This window comes from Amblyraja radiata, chromosome 11 (genome assembly GCF_010909765.2).
Source record: "Amblyraja radiata isolate CabotCenter1 chromosome 11, sAmbRad1.1.pri, whole genome shotgun sequence".
NCBI lineage: Eukaryota > Metazoa > Chordata > Chondrichthyes > Rajiformes > Rajidae > Amblyraja > Amblyraja radiata.
In genome coordinates, this window is record NC_045966.1 from 39,100,508 (window position 1) to 39,125,997 (window position 25,490).

At 48.5% G+C, this 25,490-nt stretch overlaps 2 protein-coding genes across 2 annotated transcripts; both read left to right on the forward strand.

The window, feature by feature from the left end:
- The first annotated feature begins 1,755 nt into the window (after window positions 1-1,755).
- On the forward strand, window positions 1,756-15,634 carry ltc4s (leukotriene C4 synthase). Its single transcript, XM_033029728.1, has 5 exons — window positions 1,756-1,939; window positions 9,813-9,912; window positions 11,132-11,202; window positions 14,549-14,630; window positions 15,183-15,634. Exons 1-5 carry the CDS (start codon window positions 1,882-1,884, stop codon window positions 15,319-15,321), a joined length of 450 nt encoding a protein of 149 aa, XP_032885619.1. The 5' UTR covers window positions 1,756-1,881; the 3' UTR covers window positions 15,322-15,634.
- A 5,526-nt stretch (window positions 15,635-21,160) lies between these two features.
- Window positions 21,161-22,306, forward strand: LOC116978781. Its single transcript, XM_033030077.1, has one exon. It carries the CDS (start codon window positions 21,246-21,248, stop codon window positions 22,182-22,184), a length of 939 nt encoding a protein of 312 aa, XP_032885968.1. The 5' UTR covers window positions 21,161-21,245; the 3' UTR covers window positions 22,185-22,306.
- Window positions 22,307-25,490: the final 3,184 nt, after the last annotated feature.

Here is a 25,490-nt window from a genome sequence, read left to right on the forward strand (position 1 = left end):
CCTCCCCCAGGAGATCACGCGGTTCTTGGGGTGGAAAGGGGTGATAGCGGTATAAAGGGGAGGGTAGTGTCTTGTGTTCTGTGTCTTGTGTCTACTGTTTGTGGGTAAGTGTGTCTGTTTAGTGTTCAGCCATGAGCGAATGGCGGTGCGGGCTCGACGGACCTGGTGGTCTACTCTCGCACCTACTTTCTATGTTTCTATGTTTCTATGTTAGTACCTGCACTGATGTAGAGCACTTTGGTCAACGAGAGTTGTTTTTAAATGTGCTATAGAAATAAACTTGACTTGACTTGACTTGACATGCTCTCTAGGTGTGGTAGGATGGTTCAGTTGCCTGATAAGTCATTTAATAATTAATCATGGCATGGTCTGAAGAAGGGACATGACCCGAAACATCGTCCAACCATTTTCCCCAGAGGGACAGCACGGTGGCGAAGGGTAGAGTCGCTGCCTCACCATAGACGCGCTAGTTCAATCCTGACTACAGGTGCTGTCTGTATGGAGGTTATGCGTTCTCTCTGCGTTCTTTCTCCCACATTTCAAAGATGTGCAGGTTTGAAGGTTAATTGGCTTTGGTAAAAATCTGTAAATTGTCCCTCGTGTGTGTAGGATAGTGCTAGTGTACGGGTATCACTGGTTGGCACAGACTCGGTGGGCCGAGGGACCTGCTTCCTGTTTCCTGTTTCTCGGCTGTATCTCTAAAGTCACTTCCAAAGTCAGCTCTGTAACAAAGGACCCTCTGGTTTACGGGCTGTTCCCAGAGGCACATTCAGAGCCGGACATCAAGTGACATCAGCTTGGTTAAAGGCACTCTTTGGTCTGCCTGAAATTTATTGGCCTCCCAGCCCTGAGTTACAGAGAGAGGTTGGGCAGGCCAGTTTATTTATTCCTTGGAGCGCAGGAGCATAAGGGGCGATCTTATAGAGGTTTCATGGTTGGTCACGGTGGCACAGCGGTAGAGTTGCTGCCTTACAGCAAAATGCAGCGCCTGAGACCCGGGTTCGGTCCCGACTACGGGTGCTGTCTGTATGGAGTTTGTACGTTCTCCCCGTGATCTGCGTGGGTTTTCTCCGAGATCTTCGGTTTCCTCCCTCACTCCAAAGACGTACAGGTTAATTGGCTTGATAAAAATGTAAAATTGTCCAAGTTGGCGATATGCAGAGTACTGTCCTGCCGACTACAACATTCAGAAGGTTCATGAGGGTGATAGGATGAATGCACAGAGTCTCTTACCCAGTGTAGGGGAATCAAGAACCAGAGGACGCAGGTTTAAGGTGAGAGGGGAAAGATTTAATAGGAACAGCTTTTTCCACACAGGGTGGTGGGTATATGGAAGGAGCTGCCAGAGGAAATAGTAGAGGCAGGTACAATAACATTTAAAAGACATTTGGGCAGGTACATGGATGGGAAACGTTCAGAGAGATATGAGCCAAACACGGGCATGTGGAGCAAATATAGATGGGGCATCTTGGTCAGCTTGGGCAAGTTGGGTTGAAGAGCCTGTCTCTCTACTGTAGGGCTCTGTAATTCTCGGACTCTGGGTTCCTAAGGAGTGTATCAGAATACAGGGGGTTCCGGGGAGTGTGTGTGTTTACAGAGGGTCCCAGGGTGTGTGTCGGTATTTATAAGGGTGGGGGTCCCAAATTTGGATCTATCTCCCGCTGGGTCTATTAAATCCCTTCAGAAGTTTCAGTGTTGTGTCCAAAGATGCTATAGCAAGCGGTTGTGTCTGTGTGGGAGGATCTATGCATATTTGTAGGTCTCTCTCTCTCTCCATCGTGCTCAGCGTGTGGGCATGTACTGTAGTCTCTCACTCTCCAGCTAACTACAGAAGCGTCTGGAAACCTGAGCTCCGCTGCTCCCCTTGAATCACCGATCACAATGTTAGACCATTGCTGCTTCCTGGCGCTGGTAACAGTTCTGGGAGTTTTGGAACAAGGTAAGATTTCCCGGGACGAGGCTGGCTCAATGCAATCTCCCTCTGGTGCAGGCAAGGGCAGCGCTTTCAGTTACCATGTAGGGATTACAACTGTGCAGCCCAACTCCCCGGCTAACTCCACAAACCCCGTGGCTAGGTTAGTAACACAATTCCTTCTGGGTTATTTACAGTTCGGTAAATGATATATAATCCCTCACCGCCCTCTGTAAAGTTAGAACTGCGAGCCTTCATTTCCCAAGTGTATTATTTTTCAAAAATGCCTTTCCTTCTAAAGCCTAGTTTTCTGGTCTCTCGCCCTATTGAGGGCGGGGGGTGTTCACTGAGCGAGAGAGGGGTCAGTCTAGCGAGAGAGTGCGTGCAAGTGTTACACGTTTGCTGAAGCGTGGTAAACGTTCAGCATTGCTTAGAACACAAAGTACTGGAGTAACTCAGCGGGTCGGGCAGCATCTACATGGATAGGCGTCTTTTCGCCCTCACGTTCTCCAGAGATGCTGCCTGACATGCTGAGTTACGCCAGCACTTTGTGTTTTCTTTTGTAAACCGGCACCTAAAAAAAAAGATCAGAGAATACGATGCATGAATACAAATGTCAAACACAAGTACAATAGGATGAACAAAGGGGAAGATACAGAGTGCAGTTCTCAACGTTGTAGCGCATCAGCTCCAGAGACAAAGTCCAATGTCCGCAATGGGGTAGAGGTGAATCGGACAGTACCTTAGCTTGTGGAAGGACCAGTCAGAAGCCTGATAACAGAGGGGAATAAGCTGTTTCTGAGCGGTGATGCAAGCTTTCAAGCTTCTGTACCTTCTGCTGGACGGGAGCGGGGAGAAGGAGGAATAGAAACATAGAAAATAGGTGCAGGAGGAGGCCATTCGGCCCTTCTAGCCAGCACCGCGATTCATTGTGATCGCCCCCTATCAATAACCCGTGCCTGCCTTCTCCCCATATCCATTGACTCCACTAGCCCCTAGAGCTCTATCTAATTCTCTCTTAAATCCATCCAGTGATTTGGCCTCCACTGCCCTCTGTGGCAGGGAATTCCACAAATTCACAACTCTCTGGGTGAAATAGTTTTTCCTCACCTCAGTCTTAAATGACCTCCCCATTATTCTAAGACTGTGGCCCCTGGTTCTGGACTCGCCCAACATTGGGAACATTTTTCCTGCATGACGGGTGGGACAGGGACAAGAGTGTGATTATGTTGGCTGCTTTCCCAAGACAGCATGAAGTGTAGATGAAGTCGATGGTGGGGAGTATGGTCTGTGTTATGGACGGTCCTGACATCCCATCTACCTCATTGGAGACCCTCAGACTATCTTTGATCTGTCTTTACTGGACTTTATCTGGCACTAAACCTTATTCCCACTATCTTGCATCTGTACATTGTAGACGGCTTGATTGTAATCACGTTATGCCTTACCGCTGACTGGTTAGCACACAACAAAAAAGCTTTGCGCTGTACCTCGGTACATGTGACAATAAACAAAATTGAACTAATCTGAACGTTATTCCCTTTATCCTATTCCTGTACACCGTGGATGGCTCGGTAGTAATAATGTATTGTCTTTCTGCTGACTGGATAGCACTGCATAAAACAAAAATGCTTTTCACTGTACCTCAGTACACGTCACACTAAACTAAACCGGCTGAAGATGGGTCTCAACCTGAAATGTTTCATATTCCTTTTCTCCAAAGCTGCTACCTGACCCGCTGAATTACTCCAGCACTTGGTGTCTAAACAAAACTAAATCTGGTCCTGCTGCTGTACTGTTTTATGATACGAGTTAACATATTCTGCGTTTGTTTTTCCAAGGATCTGGCCAGAAAGAGAATAACCATTGCACAACCTTGTACCACTGGGCTTCCTTATTTATCTGAATGTTTTGCAATGCAAAACTTGAAGTTAGCAGCAGATTTCACTTCCACTCTCCCTTCTGCCAAACCACAGTTCCTGTACTGCAATGTTTATTTTAGAGATCCAGCCCTTGGCCCCCTGCATATTAACACTATCGCGCACACACACACACACACACACACACACACACGTTCATGTTTGCTAAGTGGGACAGGGGCATTAGGCAGCAACTCTACTGCTGCACCACCGTGCCGCTCTATAAGTGCAGAACGTTCCTTTGCACTCCTGATCTGTGCTGTGTGAACACCATACAGGGCCTGTCCCACGGGCATGCGACAAGCGCGACCTAAAGGGCCGGTCCCAACAGCATGCGCCTGCATGTGGCACGCGCGACCTAACGTGGTCGCTTGAGCCGTACGGCCTCGCGGGGCCGGTCCCACTTCGATCGCCGGAGCCGTATGTAGTTGTGCGGAGCTGGTCCCAACATCGCGCGGGGCTCCGAAAAACTGATCGTGTTCAAAAATTCTGCGCGGCAACGGCCCACCGGCCCACAGCCGCCTCGATGCCGTACATCACGCGCGAACTTCCAGCGGACTTCGCTCACACTTCATGTCACTTACTCGACCTCCACGCGGCTCCCGCTTCTGGTTTGATCGCGCTTGCCGCATGCTGGTGGGACCGGCCCTTTAGGTCGCGCTTGCCGCATGGAGTCGCATGCCCGTGGGACGGGCCCTTACCAGTGGCATAAGGTGGCCGCGCAATGAGAGGGATGAGGGACGATCTGGACGGAGGTGACGACTGGAGGCTCTACAGCAGCCTGGGGCTCGTCTGGATCGGGCACCGCTCAAGGAGACCGATCGCATGGACCGGAACGGACGTTGACAATGGAGCCAGAACCTGGCACCTCTTGCATGCAGTCGCAATAGACTGTTTCCATGTACTTGTGTTAATTGGGAATTGTGCTTAAGTATGGCATTAATGAACTGATTTGCAAATAAAATAGTATCACTGTGTATCTGTGCATGTGATAATAGAGAGCCATTGAACCATTGACCATAGAATACAATGCAATGATACTTTATTGTCACATGTACCTAGATAAAGTAAAATTCTTTGTTTTGCATACAATCTGGTGAAATCATACTACAGATCAGCACAATTATTGACAAGTATAAAAGTGCAATGATTATAGTGTAGTACAAGTCCACCACCGATTTCCCACCACCCTTGGTTCCAGTGCGCTTCTGGATTATCCGTTTCACAGACGAACAGCGTTCACGCCCTCTGAGAGGAGTCCAACGGAACCGGAATGGTCCTCCCAGGACGCTGGGGGGGGGGTTCATGATACCGGCCGGGCTGGAGTTCCAGAGCCCCGGCCGCCGGAGGCAAATTTGACCCGGCGATCAGTTGCGGAAATCCCAATGAGGTCGAGGTCGGCCGCCTGCCTCACCCGGACAAGTCATCGGGTATTTTTTAAGTGGAATTTGACAGATTCTTGATTAGTAAGGGTGTCAATGTATACGGGGAGAAGACAGGAGAATGGGGTTGAGAGGGAAAGATAGATCAGCCATGATTGAATGGCGGAGCAGACTCAATGGGCCGAATGGCCTAATTCTGCTCCTATGACTCATGCACATGATATTGGTGACCACTTGAAGTCATACAGCACGGAAATAGCCCAGCTTGTCCATGCCGACCAAGATGCCCCATCTACACTAGTCCCACCCTCCCACATTTGGTCCATACCCCTCCAAACCTTTTCTACGGATGCTGTCTGTACAGAGTTTGCGCATTCTCCCTGTGACCGCATGGGTTTCTTTGGCTTCCTCCCACACTCCAAAGACATGCAGATTTATAGCTTAATTGGCTCCTATACATTGTAAATTGTCCTTAGTGTGTAGGATAGTGCTAGTGTACGGGTGATCATTGGTCGGCATGGGCTTGGTGGGCCGAAGGGTCTGTTTACACACTTTATCTCTAAAATTTAAACTAAAGTCACCATGTGTCCCCGGGTTCCTATTAAATCTTTCCCCTCTCACCTTAAACCAATGTCCCCTGGTTCTTGATTTCCCTGCCCTGGGTAAAGTCAGCACATTTACCCTATCTATTCCCCTCATGATCTTATACATCTCTATAAGATCACCCCTCAGCCTCCTGCACTCCAAGAAAGAAAGTCCTAGCCTGCCTCTCCCTGTAGATCAGGCCCTCGACTTCTGGCAACAGCTTCATAAATCTATTCTGCACACTTTCCAGTTTATCAACATGCTTGCTGTAGAACAAAAGAATGAAAGATATGCAAAGGTGGAGGGAAAGGTGGAGTCTTTAAAGGTACACAAAATTGCTGGGGAAACTCAGCGGGTGCAGCAGCATCTATGGAGCGAAGGAAATAGGCGACGTTTCGGGCCGAAACCCTTCTTCAGACTGATGGGGGGTGGGGGGGGGAAAGAAAGAAGGAAAAGGGGAGGAGGAGGAGGAGGAGCCCGAGGGCGGGCGGATGGGAGGGTGGGAGGAGACAGCTAGAGGGTTAAGGAAGGGGAGGAGACAGCAAGGGCTAGCCAAATTGGGAGAATTCAATGTTAATGCCATAAGGACGCAAGGTCCCCAGACGGAATATGAGGTGCTGTTCCTCCAATTTCCGCTGTTGCTCACTCTGGCAATGGAGGAGACCCAGGACAGAGAGGTCGGATTGGGAATGGGAGGGGGAGTTGAAGTGCTGAGCCACCGGGAGGTCAGGTAGGTTATTGCGGACTGAGCGGAGGTGTTTGGCGAAACGATCGCCCAACCTACGCTTGGTCTCACCGATGTAAATCAGCTGACATCTAGAGCAGCGGATGCAGTAGATGAGGTTGGAGGAGATACAGGTGAACCTTTGTCGCACCTGGAACGACTGCTTGGGACCTTGAATGGAGTCGAGGGGGGAGGTGAAGGGACAGGTGTTGCATTTCTTGCGGTTGCAACGGAAAGTGCCCGGGGAGGGGGTGGTGCGGGAGGGAAGGGAAGAATTGACGAGGGAGTTGCGGCAATTCTTCCCTTCCCTCCCGCACCACCCCCTCCCCGGGCACTTTCCGTTGCAACCGCAAGAAATGCAACACCTGTCCCTTCACCACCCCCTCCCCGGGCACTTTCCGTTGCAACCGCAAGAAATGCAACACCTGTCCCTTCACCTCCCCCCTCGACTCCATTCAAGGTCCCAAGCAGTCGTTCCAGGTGCGACAAAGGTTCACCTGTATCTCCTCCAACCTCATCTACTGCATCCGCTGCTCTAGATGTCAGCTGATTTACATCGGTGAGACCAAGCGTAGGTTGGGCGATCGTTTCGTCGAACACCTCCGCTCAGTCCGCAATAACCTACCTGACCTCCCGGTGGCTCAGCACTTCAACTCCCCCTCCCATTCCCAATCCGACCTCTCTGTCCTGGGTCTCCTCCATTGCCAGAGTGAGCAACAGCGGAAATTGGAGGAACAGCACCTCATATTCCGTCTGGGGACCTTGCGTCCTTATGGCATTAACATTGAATTCTCCCAATTTGGCTAGCCCTTGCTGTCTCCTCCCCTTCCTTAACCCTCTAGCTGTCTCCTCCCACCCTCCCATCCGCCCGCCCTCGGGCTCCTCCTCCTCCTCCCCTTTTCCTTCTTTCTTTCCCCCCCCCCACCCCCCATCAGTCTGAAGAAGGGTTTTGGCCCGAAACGACGCCTATTTCCTTCGCTCCATAGATGCTGCTGCACCCGCTGAGTTTCCCCAGCAATTTTGTGTACCTTCGATATTCCAGCATCTGCAGTTCCCTTTTGAACAAGGTGGAGTCTTTGTTGGCTGAGGGGAAGGTGATAACGAGTTGCGCAAACAGTGGTACACAATAATAATAATAATAATATATTTTATTGTCATTGCACATAAGTGCAACGAGATTTGGTTTGCAGCTTCCATCCGGTCATAACTTAAATTTAACTAATAAAATTTAGATTTAGATACCCCGAGAACATGGTTTGTAAAAGAACAGTAAAATAGTGAAAACAGTTCAAACAGACTAAAGTGCAAATGTGTCTGTGCGACGTGACCATCCGAGGGAGACAGTCCAGGGGGATGGGGGGCACTCAGCAGGGCCGGTTCCGAGCCGCTATAGCTCTGGGAATGAAGCTGTTTCTGAGTCTGGAGGTTCGGGCGTACAAGATCTTGTAACGTCTTCCGGAGGGAAGTAGTTCGAACAGTGTGAGGAGTCTTTATGAATGCTGACGGCCTTCCTGAGGCACCGTGTGTGGTAGATGACCTCCAAGGCTGGTAGCTGTGTCCCAATGATCTTCTGCACCAGGAGGACAATGAAACTAGTACAACGACCAGGGTGGGGGAGGGATGGAGAGAGAGGGGATGCAAGGATTTGAAGTTAAATGCAATGAACTTGTTGCAAGAGAAGTCAATATTCATATTGCGGGGGGAGTTTTGAGCTACAAGTAGCCTGCGGCAGCTGGACGGAACGGCGGTGGAAGGAAATCGCGCCGGGCCGGCCCGACTTCATCCATCCAGTGCCGCCAGGACACTGGGCTTTAACACGAGGCAATAAGAAACGGCAGATTTCCCTGGGCCAAGATCAGACTTTTCGGAGACTTGGAAGTTGCAAGATGGCGTCGGAAGGTGGCAACTGCGTAGAAACAAGGAACTGCAGATGCTGGTTTACCAAAGAAAGACTCTCTGCGTGCTGTACCTGAAGACGATTTATTGACTGGATAGTGTGCAGGACAAGCCTTTCACTATATCTCTGTACACGTGACAGTAAAGAGAGTGAACCAAACCAGATGTTGCCATGTCAGCTGTTCTCAAGGCCGCAATGTTGTCAGAGACACCACCTGCAGTCCACGGTGAATCCATTGCTTATTTGGTATCAGTGAGGTGACACTGTGCCGCAACAGTGGAGTTGCTACCTCTCAGCGTCGGAGACCCGAGTTCAATCCTGTCCTCGGGTGCTGTCTGTGTATGTGTGGAGTTTGGACCTTCTCCCTGTGACCTCGTGGAGTTTCTTCGGGAGCTCCGGTTTCCTCCCACATCCCAAAGTTGTGTGAATCTGTAGGTCCTCTGTAAATTGTCCCTAGTGTGTAGGGAGTGGATGAGAAAGTGGGATAGTAGAACTAGTGTGTGGGGTGATTGATGGTCGGCGTGGACTCGGTGGGCCGAAGAACCTGTTTCCACGCTGTGTCTCTAAACTAAACTAAACTAAACTAAGAATTGCTGCTTCTGTCTCTTATCATATCACTGCCTCTGGAATGTAACTAATCAGACGAAGAAACATCGATACGCTCCCTGAGGACTGTGATCTGGCACCGTTTCTGTGGCAAGTTTCCTTTTACAAACAAACATTAATTACACAGCCCATTGTGGACAGTTTTGGTATTTCTTACAAAAGCAAGTATCACCAGTGTGAGAGCGCGGAGCCAACATTTACCAGAGGGACAAAGAACTGCAGCTGCTGGTTTACCAAAACGAAAGGCACAAAGTGCTGGAGTAACTCAGTGGGTGGGGTAGCATCTCTGGAGAACACGGATAGAAGATGTTTCAGATCGAGACCTGTCTTCAGCAGTCTAGTCACAGGCAGGACTGATGTACCAGGAAAAATAAATTGGAGATCAAATTTAAAAATGTTGTGTTTGGCTCAACGTTTAGTTTAGAGATACAGCATGTAAACAGGCCCTTCAGACCACCGAGTCTGCGCCGACCAGCAATCACCCTGTACACTAGCACTATCCCACAGGCTAGGGATAATTTACAAAAGCTAATTAACCTACTAACCTGTACGTCTTTGGAGTGCGGGAGGAAACCGGAGCACCCGGAGAAAACCCACGGGGTACAAAGGAGAACGTGCAAACTCCACACAGAGAGCAACCAAGGTCAGGATCAAACCCGGGTCTCAGGCGCTGTAAGGCAGCAACTCCGCCGCTGCGCCACCGTGCCACTAAATGTTGTATGTCCCATGTTGTATGTACTGTTCTACATTCCGTGTTGTATTTACCGCCTCTTGCTCCGTGTTGCAGCTTATTTCTCGCTCCAGGTCATCTACGCGAGGAGGAAGTTCCACATCTCTCCACCCCGAACCAGCGGCAACGAGGACTTCGAGAGGGTTTACCGAGCACAGTAGGTGTACCCAGTGCCCACATCCGTGGCCAAGAACCTTTGAAGCGGAAAGCACGGTGGCGCAGCGGCTCAGCTGCTGCCTCGCAGTGACAGGGACCCGGGTTCAATCCTAACTACGGGTGCGGTCTGTACGGAGTTTGCACGTTCTCCCAGTGACCAAGTGGGTTTTCTCCGGGTGCTCCGGTTTCCTTTCACACTCCAAAGACGTGCAGGTTTGTAAGATAATTGGCTTTGGTGAAATTTGTACATTGTCCCTACTGTATAGGATAGTGCTAGTGAATGGGGATCGCTGGTTGGAGCTTATTTAGTGGGCCGAAGGGCCTGTTTGCGCACTATATCTCAAAACTAAACTAAAAGGACAGATTCTTAAGATAGACACAAAATGCCAACATAACTCAGCAGGTCAGGCAGTATCTCTGGAGAAAAAGGCTTGATGTTGTTTTGGGGCGGGACCTTTCTTCAGATACAAGTCTGACGTGATGACTCAAAAGACAGGTTATAGATTAGCAAGAGCCTCAGGGGTTATGGGGAGAAGGCAGGAGAATTGGGTTGAGAGAGAAAGATAGGTCAGCCATGATTGAATTGCAGAGTAGACGCGATGGGCCGAATGGCCTTATGAACCTGATACTGCCCCGGGTATTTAGTTCAGTTTAGAGACACAGCACGTAAACGGGCCCTTCGGCCCACTGAGTTCATGCCGAAAATACCTACCACACAGAGGGTGGTAGGTATATTGAACGAGCTGCCACAGGAGGTAGTTAAGACAGGTACGATAACGGCATTTAAAATACATTTTGGACATACATGGACAGGAAAGGTTTAGAGGGATATGCGCCAAACATGGGCAGGTAGGATTAGCTTTGATAAGGAAGTTTGGTCGGCATGGACAAGTTGGGCCAAATGGCCTGTTTGCATGCTGATTAACACTATGACCACGTCTATGCAGTTTGCAGGGCCTGTTTCTGTGCTGTGTGATTCTATGACTGTCCAATGTCTCGAGGCAAGAGAGTTAAATTGTTGTATGTATCGACAATGAAACAATAAAATTCTAACTTGCTGCAGTTTCAACGGCCTCTAAACACAATAACACACAGTGTGGATGGGGCTTCTTGGTCAGCATGGGCGAGTTGGGCCGAAGGGCCTGTTTCTGTGCTGTGTGATTCTATTTGAACATTGGGAGATGTGTTTCACTGATGTGTTGTTTCATTTTCTGCTCCAGAACCAATTGCACTGAGTATTTCCCAATGTTCCTGAGCATTCTGTGGATTGCTGGACTCTTCTGCAGCCAGGGTAAGGAATTAGAAACATAGAAATTAGGTGCAGGAGTAGGCCATTCGGCCCTTTGAGCCTGCACCGCCATTCAATATGATCATGGCTGATCATCCAACTCAGTATCCCGTACCTGCCTTCTCTCCATACCCCCTGATCCCTTTAGCCACAAGGGCCACATCTAACTCCCTCTTAAATATAGCCAATGAACTGGCCTCAACTACCTTCTGTGGCAGAGAATTCCACAGATTCACCACTCTCTGTGTGAAAAATGTTTTTCTCATCTCGGTCCTAAAGATTTCCCCCTTATCCTTAAACTGTGACCCCTTGTTCTGGACTTCCCCAACATCGGGAACAATCTTCCTGCATCTAGCCTGTCCAACCCCTTAAGAATTTTGTACGTTTCTATAAGATCCCCCCTCAATCTTCTAAATTCTAATGAGTACAAGCCGAGTCTATCCAGTCTTTCTTCATATGAAAGTCCTGACATCCCAGGAATCAGTCTGGTGAACCTTCTCTGTACTCCCTCTATGGCAAGAATGTCCTTCCTCAGATTAGGAGACCAAAACTGTACGCAATACTCCAGGTGTGGTCTCACCAAGACCCTGTACAACTGCAGTAGAACCTCCCTGCTCCTATACTCAAATTCTTTTGCTATGAATGCTAACATACCATTCGCTTTCTTCACTGCCTGCTGCACCTGCATGCAGAAGGTTTCGGCCCGAAACGTCGCCTATTTCCTTCGCTCCATAGATGCTGCTGCACCCGCTGAGTTTCTCCAGCATTTTGTGTACCTGCCTACTTTCAATGACTGGTGTACCATGACACCCAGGTCTCGTTGCAACTCCCCTTTTCCTAATCGGCCATCATTCAGATAATAGTCTACTTTCCTGTTTTTGCCACCAAAGTGGATAACCTCACATTTATCCACATTATACTGCATCTGTCATGCATTTGCCCACTCACCCAGCCTATCCAAGTCACCTTGCAGCCTCCTAGCATCCTCCTCACAGCTAACACTGCCCCCCAGCTTCGTGTCATCCGCGAACTTGGAGATGTTGCATTCAATTCCCTCGTCCAAATCATTAATATATATTGTAAATAGCTGGGGTCCCAGCACTGAGCCTTGCGGTACCCCACTAGTCACTGCCTGCCATTCTGAAAAGGATCCGTTTACTCCTACTCTTTGGTTCCTGTCTGCCAGCCAGTTCTCTATCCACATCAATACTGAACCCCCAATACCGTGCTTTAAGTTTGTATACTAATCTCTTATTTGGGACCTTGTCGAAAGCCTTCTGAAAGTCCAGATATAACACATCCACTGGTTCTCCCTTATCCACTCTACTAGATACATCCTCGAAAAGTTCTATAAGATCCGTCAGACATGATTTACCCTTCATAAATCCATGCTGACTTTGTCCATTGATTTCACCACTTTCCAAATGTGCTGCTATCCCATCTTTAATAACTGACTCTAGCAGTTTCCCCACTACCGATGTTAGACCAACTGGTCTGTAATTCCCCGTTTTCTCTCTCCCTCCCTTTTTAAAAAGTGGGGTTACATTAGCTACCCTCCAATCCTCAGGAACTACTCCAGAATCTAAAGAGTTTTGAAAAATTATCACTAATGCACTAATACATTGGTGGCGTTTCATTATTTGTTGCACGCATGCACTCACACTCACTCACTCACTCACTCACTCACTCACTCACTCACTCACTCACTCACTCACTCACTCACTCACTCACTCACTCACTCACTCACTCACTCACTCACTCACTCACTCACTCACTCACACACTCTCAATCAGACACCGCTTTCACTCACACCACATGTTCTACTCACACACGACACACACACGACGCCCACACACACACACCCACACACCCCCACACACAACACACACAATCCACACACGCACAACACCACACACAACAACCACACAACACACACACACACCACACACACAAAAACACCACAAACCACACGCCACAACAACACAACAAAAAACAAACACACACAACACAGAACACACAAAATAACCCACACACACACACACCACAACACAACATAGCACACACACACACAACAACCCAAACAACACACAACGCCACAACACACACACCAACACAGCACCCCACCACACAACACACTCCACACCACACACTAACACACCACAACACTCACACACACCCCACACACACCACACAACACACCACACACCCCCACTCCACACACCCCACCACCCACCATCCCACACCACAACCCACACACACACACCCACACACACACCGCCACACACACACACACACACGCCCACACACACACACACGCCCACACACACACACACGCACGCCCACACACACACGCACACACGCACGCCCACACACACACGCACGCCCACACACACACGCACGCCCACACACACACACACACACACACACACACACGCACACACACACACACGCCCACACCACACACGCCATCACCACACACGCACACAAGCCCACAAACACACACACAACGCCACACACACAAACGCACACACACACCACGACCACACAAACACACACGCCCAACACACACACACACACGCCCAAACCACACCAAGCACACAACACACACCAACGCCCACACACACGCGCACACACACACACACACACACCCACACACACCCACACACACACACACACACACACACCCACACACACCCACACACACACACACACTCACTCGTATGATTATGATACTGTGCCTAAGCCTATGTAGTTGTTTTATTTTTACTACACAACACATATGTCTTAATACATTTTTTGTACCGCTTCATTTTTTGAGCTGTAAGAAAAAGATAGAAGTAAAGAAAGTAAAGAAAGTGCGCAAGAGTCGTGAAGATGCAGGAGAGTGTTGAGAAAAGAAAGCCCCTTAGAAAAGAAGTTAGAGAAGGAAGTAAAGAAAGAAAGAAGACCCTAGAAAAGAAGGAAAAAGAAAGGAGAAACAATCGCTCTATTATAACATTAAACTCCGCAGAAAGGGGACTACCAACCAAGTCTGTTTTTGTTATTTTGTTGTTTTGTTTTGGGGTTTTTTACACCCCGTTACCAGATCCTGGTATCTTCTATTTATTTATTTATTTATTTATGTATTTATTTTTAATTACTATTGCACCTTATGCTTATAATAGTTCCAAAAACGTAGACCACGTCTTTTGGAAATGGTCTGCTTTGCCTGCTAAGAGGAAAAGCCTATTTAGTTTGAAGCTTATTTGGAGGTTGTAGTATGATGGTTGTGGGGAAGAAGCTGGGCAGATATTATTGTGTCACTCGGTGTGTATGTGGGCACTAACCCTCTGGTTTCCTTTCTCCACAGCGATGGCGGTATGTGTTGGAATCCTGTACCTGTACAGCAGGTACAAATATTTCAAAGGCTATGCTGAATCAGCCCAGAACAGGTAAATAAAAACGGAGCGACTCCCTCGATACAACACTGTCTTGTCAATGGCCAACGTTGCATGGATTCCAGTCGAATCTAACATGGAGTCATACAGCGTGGAAACAGGCCCTTCGGCCCAACTAACCCGCGCTGACCAACATGTCCCATTTACGCTAGTCTCGCCTGCCCGCATTTGGCCCATATCCCTCTAAACCTATCCTAACCATGCACCTGTCCAAATGTCTTTTAAATGTTGTCGTTGAGTACCTGCCTCAACTACCTCTTCTGACAGCTCGTTTCATACACCCACCACCCTCTGTGTGAAAACATTACCCCTCAAGTTCCTGTTAAATCTTTCGCTGCTCGCCATAAACCTATGTCCACTGTTCTCTATGTAAACCTATGTCCTCTCGATTCCCCTACGCTGGATAAAAGACTGCATTTACCCAATCTATTCCAGATCTGGTGTTTTGCTCAGGATTCCAGCATCTTCAGTCTCCCGTTTGCAGTGTTAGTTTGCGGGTCGGTCGTGCCCGGTTTTGACGGCATATTCCTCTTCTCGTCGCCCCAGGTTGCCCCCGATGTACTTCAGCGCAAAGATGCTCTGGATTCTGGTGGCCATGGCTTCAGCTGGTGTCCTGAACCAGCTGTCTTCCCAATACTTGGGCTACAATCCTGGAGCAAAGGCAAAGTCTCTCCTGGGTTTCTGAGTAGCATCCGGGCCATCTCTTTGTCAGCTGCTGGTGATCACTTCACGCACCCAGCAATATGGCGATTCCTCTGGAGATTCGTGCTTCTGTTTCAGGCTGAAGATGATGAGGCGGACTCTCCAAATGTTAACGGGACTGATTGATCCAACCTTGGACTTGTGTTGTCTCCTCTTTGACCAAGAAACTGTCCAGGCATACAGTGCCCTCCATAATGTTTGGGACAAAGACCCATCATTTATTTATTTGCCTCTGTACTCCACACTTTGAGATTTGTAATAGAAAAAAAAATCACATGTGGTTAAAGTGCACATTGTCAGATTTTATTAAAGGCCATTTTTATACATTTTGGTTTCACCATGTAGAAATTACAGCTGTGTTTATACACAGTCCCTCCATTTCAGGACACCATAATGTTTGGGATACATGGCTTCATAGATGTTTGTAATTGCTCAGGTATGTTTAAATGCCTCATTAATGCAGGTATAAGAGAGCTCTCAGCCCCTAATCATTCCTCCAGTCTTTCCATCACCTTTGGAAACTTTTATGGCTGTTTATCAACATGAGGACTAAAGTTGTGCCAATGAAAGTCAAAGAAGCCATTATGAGACTTAGAAACAAGAATAAAACTGTTAGAGACATCAGCCAATCCTTAGGCTTATCAAAACCAACTGTTTGGAACATCATTAAGAAGAAAGAGAGCACTGGTGAGCTTACTAATCGCAAAGGGACTGGCAGGCCAAGGAAGACCTCCACAGCTGATGACAGAAGAATTCTCTCTAACATAAAGAAAAATCCCCAAACACCTGTCCGACAGATCAGAAACACTCTTCAGGTGTGGATTGGTCAATGACCACTGTCCACAGAAGACTTCATGAACAGAAATACAGAGGCTACATTGCAAGATGCAAACCACTGGATGGCGCAAAAATAGGATGGCCAGGTTACAGTTTGTCAAGAAGTGATTAAAAGAGCAACAACAGTTCTAGTAAAAGGTCTTGTGGACAGATGAGACAAAAATTAACTTATATCAGAGTGATGGCAAGAGCAAGGTATGGAAGAGAGAAGGAACTCCCCAAGATCCAAAGCATACCACCTCATCTGTGAAACATGGTGGTGGGGGTGTTATGGCCTGGGCATGTATAGCTGCTGAAGGTACTGGCTCACTTATCTTCATTGATGATACAACTGCTGATGGTAGTAGCATAATGAATTCTGAAGTGTATAGACACATCCTATCTGCTCAAGTTCAAACAAATGCCTTAAAACACATTGGCCGGCAGTTTATTCTACAGCAAGACAATGTTCCCAAACATACTGCTAAAGCTACAAGGGAGTTTTTCAAAGCTAAAAAATTGTAAATTCCTGAGTGGCCAAGTCAATTACCCGATCTGAATCCAATTGAGCATGCCTTTTATATGCTGAAGAGAAAACTGAAGGGGACTAGCCCCCAAAACAAGCATAAGCTAAAGATGACTGCAATACAGGCCTGGCAGAGCATCACCAGAGAAGACACCCAGCAACTGGTGATGTCCATGAATCACAGACTTCAAGCAGTCATTGCATGCAAAGGATATGCAACAAAATACTAAACATGACTACTTTCATTTACATGACATTGCTGTGTCCCAAACGTTATGGTGCCCTGAAATGGGGGGGGACTATGTATAAACACTGCTGTCATTTCTACATGGTGAAACCAAAATGTATAAAAATTTATTAAAATCTGACAATGTGCACTTTAACCACATGTGATTTTTTTCTATTACAAATCTCAAATTGTGGTGTAAAGAGGCAAATAAATAAATGATGGGTCTTTGTCCCAAACATTATGGAGGGCACTGTAGATACAAAGTGCAGTAATGGCTCCGTGGGCCAGGCAGCATCTCTGGATTTTTCGGATCGGGACCCTTCTTCAGGCCTATCCATGTTCTCCAGAGATGCTGCCTGACCCGTTGTGTTACTCCAGCACTTTGTGTCTTTCTTTGGTGGAAACCAGCATCTGCAGTTCATTTTTTATTACAAACTGCCCTGGTTTGACCAGGCAAACGTGTAGAACACAGTACCGCACAGGAACATGTCCCTCAGTCTGTGCCAAACATCATGCCATGACCAACTATTATTTGCCTGCGCGTGATTCATGTCATTCCATACTCTGCATATCCATTTATTAAATTTTTTAAAATTATTATATTTTATGCTTATCCAAACTGTTTAACACCACATACATATCTGCCTCCACCACCACCCGAGCAACACGTTCCAAGCTCTCGCCATTCTCTGTATGAATAAAAACTGCCCTGCACAACTTTCAACTTTGCTCCTCTCACCTTAAAGCTATGCCCTCTAGTCTTTGATATTTCCGTCCTAAGGAATAAGGTTCTGACTGTCTACCCTATCTTTGCCTCTATATATATAGTTTTATATACTTCTATCGAGTCTCTTCTCAACCTCCGACATTCCAGGGAAACAAACCAAGCCTGTCCAACCTCTCCCTGCTCTGGGGAGTTTGGCTGGCAACTCTGGAGCAGCTTTAAGATGCTGTCCCACTGCGGCAACCTAATCCGCGAGTGCTGGCGAGTTTGCCCTCGACTCATACTCGCAGCATGGTCGACACGAGGTCCTAGGAGGTCTTTGTAACTCTCCTGCATGCTCGAGGGTAGTCCCCGAGTACTCGAGACCTCAGCTAGGTCGCGGCGTATTTCTCAACATGTTGAAAAGTGCCCGCGAGTAAAAAAATATCGTCATGGAAAAATCGATGCTTTTTTTACTCGTAGGTTTAGTCGAAGTAGGTCATAGTAGGTCGGCATGTTAGTCGTATGTAATCGAGGGTAGTCGAAGGTAGCCGTAGATAGTCTTCAACATAGTTGATGGGAGGTTGAAGGAGGTCGTCTTCACGTTCCACTATTCGGTGTCCAATTTTCCCGAAGCTAGTTGAGGATAGTCTTCAACATAGTCGAAGGAGGTCGAATGATGTCTTCTACATGACACTTTTTCAAACTCTTCTAAACTCGCGAATTAGGTCGCCGCAGTGGGACAGCCCCTTTCCCCTTGGAATCCCCAACTCTGCATCGCAGATCTCCTCCTGAAGCACAACACCTCTGTGACCTGTGGGCGAACACTTAAAAAATAACAGATTCATTTTGAAACACTTACCAGATTTTAATTACTTATTAATTAAAATGGGGTGGGTGGGAGGGGGACATTTTGTTTCACCTTCAAATTAACGTTGATTTACATTTTAGACTTTAGAGACACAGTACGGAAACAAGCCCTTAGGACCACCAAGTCCGCACCGCCCAGCGATCACCCTGTACACGAGCACTATCCTACACACTAGAGATAATTTACAATTTTACCAAAGCCAATTAACCTACAGATCTGCACGTCTTTGGGATGTGGGAGGTAACCGGAACACCAGGAGAAAACCCACACGGTCACAGGGAGAACATACAAACTCCGTACAGACAGCATCGGTAGTCAGGGCCCGTTCCGCCCAGTAATTTTGTTCAGGAATAAGAGAAGGAAAGAGAGGTGAGATAGGGAAAGTGGAGGAGAGAGAGAGTGAGGGGTCGAGGGAGAGCTGGGAGGGAGAGAAAACGTGATAGAAGGGGACAGAGGTAGGGAGGAGGGGAAGAGAGAGAGAGAGAGACGAGGGAGGGGGAGAAAATGGGAAAGTAAGAAAACGAGAGAGGGAAGGAGAGAATAGGAGGGGGGAAAGGGAAGGAGGGGGTGTTAAAGGAGAGGTATAAAGACAGAAAAAGAGAAGGGGACAGAGGTAGGGAGAGAAAGGAAGGAGAGAAAAAGGTATAGAGAGAGGACAGAGTAAATGAGTGAGAAGGGACAGAGAACTGGAAGGGAGGGGGAAAAGTGAGAGGGAGATGGGAGAGAGAAAGAGGAAGAGGGCCAGAAGCAGTCAGATGGAGAGAGAGAGGAGCATTGAGAGGAGCATTTTGTCAAATTACGTTGCTGCTTCTGATGTAATCCTCAGCTCAGTTTATCTGTGCCCGCGTCATGGCAGGATGGAACAGGCCGGAAGACCTTGCTCCAGATGGCCCCACTTCCCTGCAGGTTCACAGACTCTCGGAGTCTCCCTGGATTGATCTGATGCCCAGTTTCCATTTTCAAAAAGGACACAAAGAGCTGGAGTAACTCAGCGGGTCAGGCAGAATCTCTGGAGAACGTAGATAGGTGACGTTTCGGGTCGGGATTCTTCTTCAGACTGATTGTGGGGTGGGACAAAACATGGTGAGTGATAGGTGGATACAGGTGAGGGGGATCGATAGACAATGTTCAGTGTGAACATTAAATTCTCCAATTTTACAAAAAAAACATGTTTTATTTATTTCCTTCTCCCTCTCTCCTCGATCCCACCTGTTCTCCTCCCACCAATCCTCTTCCACCTGAATTCCTTCCTCTGGCTTCACATTTCATCTCTTCTATCCTTCTCTCACACTTTCTGGCTTTTGCCATGGACTCTCCAAGTTATACTATCCTAATCTGAAATATATAACCAATCCCTCACTCACCCTCTCTTAAAAGCCACTTGGACAGGTACAGGGATAGGAAAGGTTAAGAGGGTCATGGGCCAAACCGTGGGACTAGTGCAGATGGAGCATGTTGGTTGGCGAGGGGAAGTTGGGTTGATGGGCCTGTTTCCGTGCTTTATGACTCTATGGTCTAACTCCCCTCCACTCGCTCCCCATTGACTGACTCCAAGGCCGAGTTCATCATTGGTTGCCCTGTCATGTCTTAAGCTCATAATTGAATACGAGCAGAATTAGGCCATTCGGCCCAGCGAGTCTACTCCACCATTCAATCATGGCTGATCTATTTTTCCCTCTCAATCCCAGTCTCCTGCCTTCTCCCCACAACCCCTGACACCCGTACTAATCAAGAATCTGTCAATCTTCTCCTTAAAAATATCCATTGACTTGGCCTCCACCGCCGTCTGTGGCAAAGAATTCCACAGATTCACCGATCTCCAGCTGAATAAATTCCTCCTCATCTCATTTCTAAACGTGCGTCCTTTTATTCTGAGGGTGTGCCCTCTGTTCCTGGATTCTCCCACTGGTGGAAACATCCTCTCCACATCCACTCTACCCAGGCCTGTGATGTCATAGGATGGGTTGATGTTGTCATGAGGCAGCTGTGATGTCATTGGTGATGTTGCCTGAGCAGTGACTTATTCCCCTGTGGGATATTCTTCCCTCCCCCCCCCCCCTCCCTCCCCACCCACACCCCCCTGGGTCACTGCTCAGACCAAGACCACACCACCAACCATGTCTCCCTACCACTGACATCTCCCACCTTTGGTCCACCCCCCCTCACTCACCCCCAGGACGTTCCAACAGAGAAGGCAAGGTAGAGACTATGTAGCCATGTTTTCCACGTGTTTGTGTGTGTGTGTGTGAGAGACTCCAGCCAAAGTTAGCACAAATATTGCCGGGGTTAGACCCTAGGGTGAAGCTCCCACTTACACCATTCCATCGCACACTTTCTTATCTATGTCCCTCCACCCTGTGTAAAATAGTGTAAAACAGCGCCCTCTGGTGTAGGTTTTAATTCGAACAATCTCTTTTAACTGTGCCGCCAGCTGGTTAGAGCCGTCACCTCGCAGCACCAGAGACCCGGGTTCAATCCTGACTGTGTGTGGGGAGTTTGCACGTTCTCCCTGTGACCGCGTGGGTTACTCCGGGTGCTCCGATTTCCCCCCACACTCGTACGGGCTTGTAGGTTAATCGGCCCTCTGTAAAATTGCCCCTAGTGCGTAGGGAGTGGATAAGAAAGTAGTATAACACAGAACTAGTGTGAACGGGTGATTGCTGGTCGGCGTGGACTCGGTGGGCAGAAGGACCGGTTTCCGTGCAGTGACTCTAAACTCTAAACTAAATGTTTCCTCACCGTTTATCATTTAGTTCTGACGAATGGAACAGACAATTCCTAAAATCAAATATCTCTGGAGAAGATTTAAGATCTTCTGTGAGCAACTCCCACGGCCCTTCAGGCGTAAGTATCACCCCAAGAAGAGCGCACCACGGAACCACGCACCCGTCTCCTCCCTCTACCTCTTGGACTATGATCGTAGGATTGCCGAGCTGGGCCTGGAACACGAGCCGCTCGCCTTCCAGATCTTGGGTCAACAGTTGATCTTCAGGAAGGGGAGATGGGGTCCCGCCTCGTGCCAGGGCAATATCCGGTCCAGCCCGCACGAGCATCTGAGGAACGTCCGTGAGAAGTACAAGGTTCTGCAAGACCAGAACAACATGCTGCAACTCAAATTGGATCTGGCCATGGACATGTTGACCGAGACAACGGCCAACCTCATGATGCTGGACGACACGGAGCAGAACGAGGGGGAGCAGGCGGACGAAGAGAAGAAGGAAGAGGAAGCACCAAAGGTGCAGATAAAGGACGACGACGAGGAGTTAGTGGAGGTAGAGAAGTTCAAGGCAATTTCGAAGAAGATTCCAAAGCAATCATTCCAATATTTGTTAGACTTGGACCGCTATGACCCAGAGGAAGATGAGTTGTTGACTCCTGCCCAACGCAAACTCAAGTATCTGCTGCCGTTGATTTCAGATGATGACAATGATCTTCCCGCAGAGCCCGGCCCAATGGTGGTCAACAGGAAGCGTCCAGACAACACCAAGCCCCAGGTCTGTCAGATGAGGCGGGCGGGGCAGGCCCGGGCCAGGATGAGAGCGAGTCTCTACAACCTGCCGCCGCCGCCCAAGGCCAAGGCTTCCCCCAAGGTCTGCAAACTCGAGCTGGTGCCTGTGCCAAGGCCCAGGAAGACCAAGAAACGCCGGAAGAAGCCCAAACCCAAAATGTTGGATTTGGGTGGGACGTGTAAAATGAAATGATGATCTCAGACCTGAGCCTCCTCCTGGAGAAACCCGACGTTAAGATTTGTCCTTTAACAGTTTGATGACATGCTGGTGAGGCAATAAAAACCTAAAGCCACATCGGCGAGACCAAGCGTAGACCGGGCGACCGTTCTGCCAAATACTTTAGTGCGGCACAGTGCGTAGAGCCGCTGCCTCCCAGCGCCACAGACCCAGGTTCAATTCCGTCCTCGGGTGCTATCTGTGTGAGGAGTTTGCACGTTCTCCCTGTAAGCGCATGGGCTTCCTCCGAGTGCTCTGGTTGCCTCCCACATCCCAAAGACATACTGGTGTGTGGGTTAATTGGCCCTCTATACATTGCCCCTAGTGTGTTGAGAGTGGATGAGGAAGTGAGATAACACGGAACTAGTGTGAATGGGCGATCGATGGTTGACATGGACTCGGTGGGCCGAAGAGCCTGTTTCCATGCTATCTCTAAACTAAAGTAAACTAAACTCAGCCGCCAAGGCTTGCTGGATCTCCCAGTTGCTAACGGTTTGAACTCCCCTCCCATGGTTCCTTCCTGGAGCCTGGGGCTTACCTGGATAGGGAGCCGCTCCAGTAGACCAAGCACATGGGTGGATCGGACTTTGGAAATGGCACAAAAACATGGCGGCGCCCGCATGTGTAAATATGTGAAAAGAATTTGACTGTGTAGCTGCACATGTGGCAAATAAAACACCTTTGCACCATTGAACCTCTCAACCATTCCCACACTGACCTTTCCTTCCCGGGCCTCCTCCATTGCTAGTGAAGCCACATGCAAACTGGAAGAAAGGCACCTCATGTTCTGCTTGAGCAGCTTAAGACCCTGCAGTATAACTGTTGAAGTCTCCAATTTGAAGGAACTACCCTACAAACACCCCCTTTCCCCCCTCTCTTCCCATTGCCCTGCCGAATGCACCCCCATTTCTCCCTTTCTCCTTCCGCTGGCTTCAGAATTTGTACCTTTTCTCTCCTTATCTCCCTCTTTTTGTCTTGTACAGGCGATGTTGGAGAACATGGAAAGGTAAGCAGCTAGACACCGTGCTAAGGTAGCTGAGCGGGTGGGGTAGCATCTCTGGAGAACATGGATATTTGACGTTCAAGGGTGGGACCCTTCATCAGATTGATCGTAGGGGGTGGAGAAAACTGGAGGAGAGATGGGGCGGGCCAAAGCTGGGCAAGTGATAGGTGGATAGGGGAGGATAATGATAGATGGTTGGGCAAAGGCCAGAGACACTTCTTCAGAAATGGTTCCGACCCAAAATGTCTCTTGAAGTCTGAAGAAGGATCCTATTCCTTTTCTCCAGAGATGCTGCCTGACCCGCTGAGTTACTCAAGCATTTTGTGTCCATCTGCGGGTCCTTCCTACGCAACCAGACATCTCCTCACCTGGTTTCCCCACTTACGCCAATCCTACATTAATCCCATTTTATTCTCGCACGATCCCATCAATGACAACTCCACCCCTCACCCTGTCTTCCCTGTACCCCACCTGGACTTACATCTATTCCTTCCCTTCACCTATATACCTTCCTCTGGTTTCGGAGCTCTATACTTATCTCATACGTGTTGCACATTCACCTCTGGCCTTCGATCAGCCATCCGCTTATCAACCTCCCCCCTCCTCCTCCTCACCTGTATCCATCTATCACTCTCCATGCTTTGTCCTTCCCCTGCTCTCTTCCAGCTTTCTTTCTCGCTGACCCTGCAATCAGTCTGAAGTAGGGTCCCGACCAAGAAACATCATCTATCCATGTTCTCCAGAGATAATGCCTGACCCGCTGAGTTACTCCAGCATTTGTCTCTATTTATGTAAACCAGCATTTGCAGTTCCTAGCCCACACAGAGAGTGGTGAATCTCTGGAATTCTCTGCCACAGAAGGTGGTTGAGGCCAGTTCATTGGCTATATTTAAGAGGGAGTTAGATGTGGCCCTTGTGGCTAAAGGGATCAGGGGGTAGGCAGGCAGGTACAGGATACTGAGTTGGATGATCAGCCATGATCATATTGAATGGCGGTGCAGGCTCGAAGGGCCAAATGGCCTACTCCTGCACCTATTTTCTATGTTTCTATACCGACTGGCAAATTAATAGCATAACTGGCTGTTGTAAATTACCCTGGGTCTGCAACTCGAACACCTAGGGATGAAGGAGATCACAGAGAGTGGTGGACACTGCCCGGTCCATTATGGGTACTGACCTCCCCACCATCGAAGGGATCTGCAGGGGGCACTGCCTCAAAAAATCAGACCCACACCACCCTGCTCAATATCTCACTGCCACCATCCGGAAGAAGGTACAGGAGCCTGAAAACCATCACCTACAGGATCAAGAGCAGCTTTTCCCCAACAACCATCAAGCTTTTGAACACTGCATAACATTAAGAATATGGACTTTGGTTACACTGACGTTGGTCTTTCTTGCACAGGTATTGGGATTATTTATAGATTTTTGATAATTCTGTTATTTATTGAGTATGGTGTTGAGAGACCACGTCTGCTGCTGAAAGTAAGAATTTCATTGTTGCGTTTTCGGCACATATGACAATTAAGCACTCTTGACTCACCACCCTGTTCAGAGCATGGTAGTAACGGCGATCCGTAGGGAAAATACAGAGAGAGCCAGAGACACAGGCAACTGCAGGTGCTGGGATCTTGAGCAAAACACTAAGTGCTGGAGGAACTCTGGTCAAGCAGCATCTGTGTAGGGAAATAGACAGGTGACGTTTCGAGTCGGGACCCTTCTTAGGACTTGAAGGGGAGACACAATATTAGCGAGTCTGGGTCACAAAGGGGGAAGTAGTGAGAGAGGGTCTCACAGAACTCCCGTCAGAGAGAGAAGGAGAACTTCTTCAAAGTAGGAATTTTTCTTACCTCCAATTCCCTCCCCTTTACTTTTAGCCTGAAAAAAGGTTCCAACTTGAAGCATCACCCACCCTGTTACTCCAGAAATGCTGCCTGACCCGCTGGGTTACTCCAGTATTTTGTGTCTTTCCTCAGCGTAGGTATACTTTGAGGAGATTTCGCAGTGGAGCAGGATAACGGAGACACAAGGAACTGAAGATGCTGGAATCTGGTGCAAAACACAGAGTGCTGGAGGAACTCGATAGGTCAGGCAGCATCTGAAGAGGGAATGGCCTGGCGATGTTTCGAGCCTTAGTTTAGAAACACAGGGCGGTAACAGGCCCTTCAGCCCACCGCGTCTGCGCCGACCAGCGATCCCCGTACACTAGTACTATCCTACACACTAGGGACAATGTACAATTTTTACCGAAGCCAATTAACCTACAAATCTGTACGTCT